General features: G+C 34.1%; 1 protein-coding gene across 1 annotated transcript in view; it reads left to right on the top strand.

Moving 5' to 3' along the window:
• Window positions 1-1,289: 1,289 nt before the first annotated feature.
• The window catches only part of EZH2 (enhancer of zeste 2 polycomb repressive complex 2 subunit), a gene marked incomplete at its 5' end in the record, with an annotated part of 21,181 nt that continues 20,668 nt past the window's right edge, over window positions 1,290-1,802 (top strand). Inside the window, one exon of the mRNA XM_010179768.1 lies at window positions 1,290-1,440. Coding sequence (XP_010178070.1) covers window positions 1,290-1,440 — 151 coding nt within the window. The remainder of the gene's footprint in view (window positions 1,441-1,802) is intronic.

Genomic DNA, 1,802 nt, shown 5'->3' with positions numbered 1-1,802 from the left:
TATATATATATACACACACACACTTGTATTCTTAGGTGCAGTTTATCTCTTTATTCTGTGTGGAAGCTGGACTACATGTGATGTCACCTATTTCTTAGTTTGCCAAAGTCTCACTGAAGTAGCAACTCTTCACTTGCTCTATAAACCCACTCAGAACTGGCTTACACAACCTTGACTTTACAGTTGTAAATGTTTCTCTGACTACTCTGTCCACCTTCACAGAAGCATTATACATCCACCTCCACCTAAATGGGGAATTGTTTCTTAAAATTTACTCTATTCCTGTTGATGCTGGAGTGACTGAGAAAGAACAATGGTTTTGAGTACATTGTGTGTTATTCGTGAAAGTTAAGCCTGAGTTTCAGTAATGAATGCTACTCAATCCTACTCCAGTTTTGTTAATGTCCTCAGGAGAACTGATGCCTTTATATTTCATCATGGAACATGAAATATTTCATGGGTTTTTGCCTTTGGATATTTTTGCAGATTTGCTGATTGCTGACATCCTTGTCAGAGAGCTGGTTATGTCAAAATGGTGACATTCCTAGTAAATGTCTTCTATTATTGATTTAATTTATTATTAAGTGACTCTAACTTTAAAATTAATCTTGTTTCACTGTCTTGAGTTCCAAGTTTATAATGGCAATTACTGTTATTACGGGTCCTTCAAAACTATATTGAAAGTAGACTGTTTTTTAGTCTCCAAATGACTAGTATTCTTATGTGACTGTAATTAAATGTAAATGCTGTGGGAATCGGTAATCCAGAGGTATTCCCATGTAGGAGTTAGAATTGTAAACTAGCTCTGTAATTGCACTTTTGGAAGAGAAATTCATGCTAACCTGTGCGTGTATATTAAGAGTTGTGTTTAAAACAGAATTAAGTAACTACCTTTTTCATTGTCTACATAAGAATAAAGCTATTAATTTCCTTCAAGTTATAGTTTGACATCCAACTCCAGGTTCAAAAGGATGGTGATAAGTACTACAGTTCCCACACAGTTCACTGTTATTTTTTGAAAAATAACAGGAATCTCTGTCAACACCAAGTATGATTTTCCTCTCTGCAGAAATGCCTTATTGGCATAAATATGAATAATAAAATAAAATGAAATAAGAAATAAATACTGAGTATTTTTAACTCTTCTCAGTTCATACATTGAAACTAAGAGGGAAAGATGCAAAATAGTTTTTCATAAACTGCAGCATTTACCATAATTTAAGTGTAGAGAGGATTAAAAATACTTTGTATATACCTTGTGCTTTTCTGTTCACTCCCAATTTTGCTGAATTTCAGAATGTGGATTTATCAATGATGAAATATTTGTTGAGCTGGTCAATGCACTTGGTCAATATAGTGATGATGAAGATGATGATGATGGAGATGACAATCCTGATGAAAGAGATGACAAGCAAAAAGATCGGGAAGGTAACAGGATGGGTATGTCTGTCTGCAGACTTTAAAAATAAAAACCAAAAAGCCCTTTTCTTTAATCACTTGATAAATTTGTTTAAACCCTTCTACTTGATAGTTTTTGGTCTAAAGTAGCATCATTTTCTTCACCATTTTCTTTGCCATTTAGTTCAAGAGTTGTACAGAGAATTCTATGAAAGGTGCTTTTTCCAGTTCTTGTTTGTCTGCGTACTGCGACAGTCAAATGCACCAGAAGTCGCCTATCTGTCTAATAAATGCTTTGGTACTCCTCAGAAAATGAAACATCATTATTCTCAAGTAGGCAGAGTTCTGAATTGCCATCTCCATCTGCTGGTGAAATAATGATTTCTCCAAATTTTAATAGTAGA

This window comes from Mesitornis unicolor, unplaced genomic scaffold, assembly GCF_000695765.1.
Source record: "Mesitornis unicolor isolate BGI_N332 unplaced genomic scaffold, ASM69576v1 scaffold46372, whole genome shotgun sequence".
In the NCBI taxonomy this organism is placed as follows: Eukaryota; Metazoa; Chordata; class Aves; order Mesitornithiformes; family Mesitornithidae; genus Mesitornis; species Mesitornis unicolor.
Note: the sequence above shows the minus strand (reverse complement) of the source record. Positions and strands in the feature narration are given on the sequence as shown.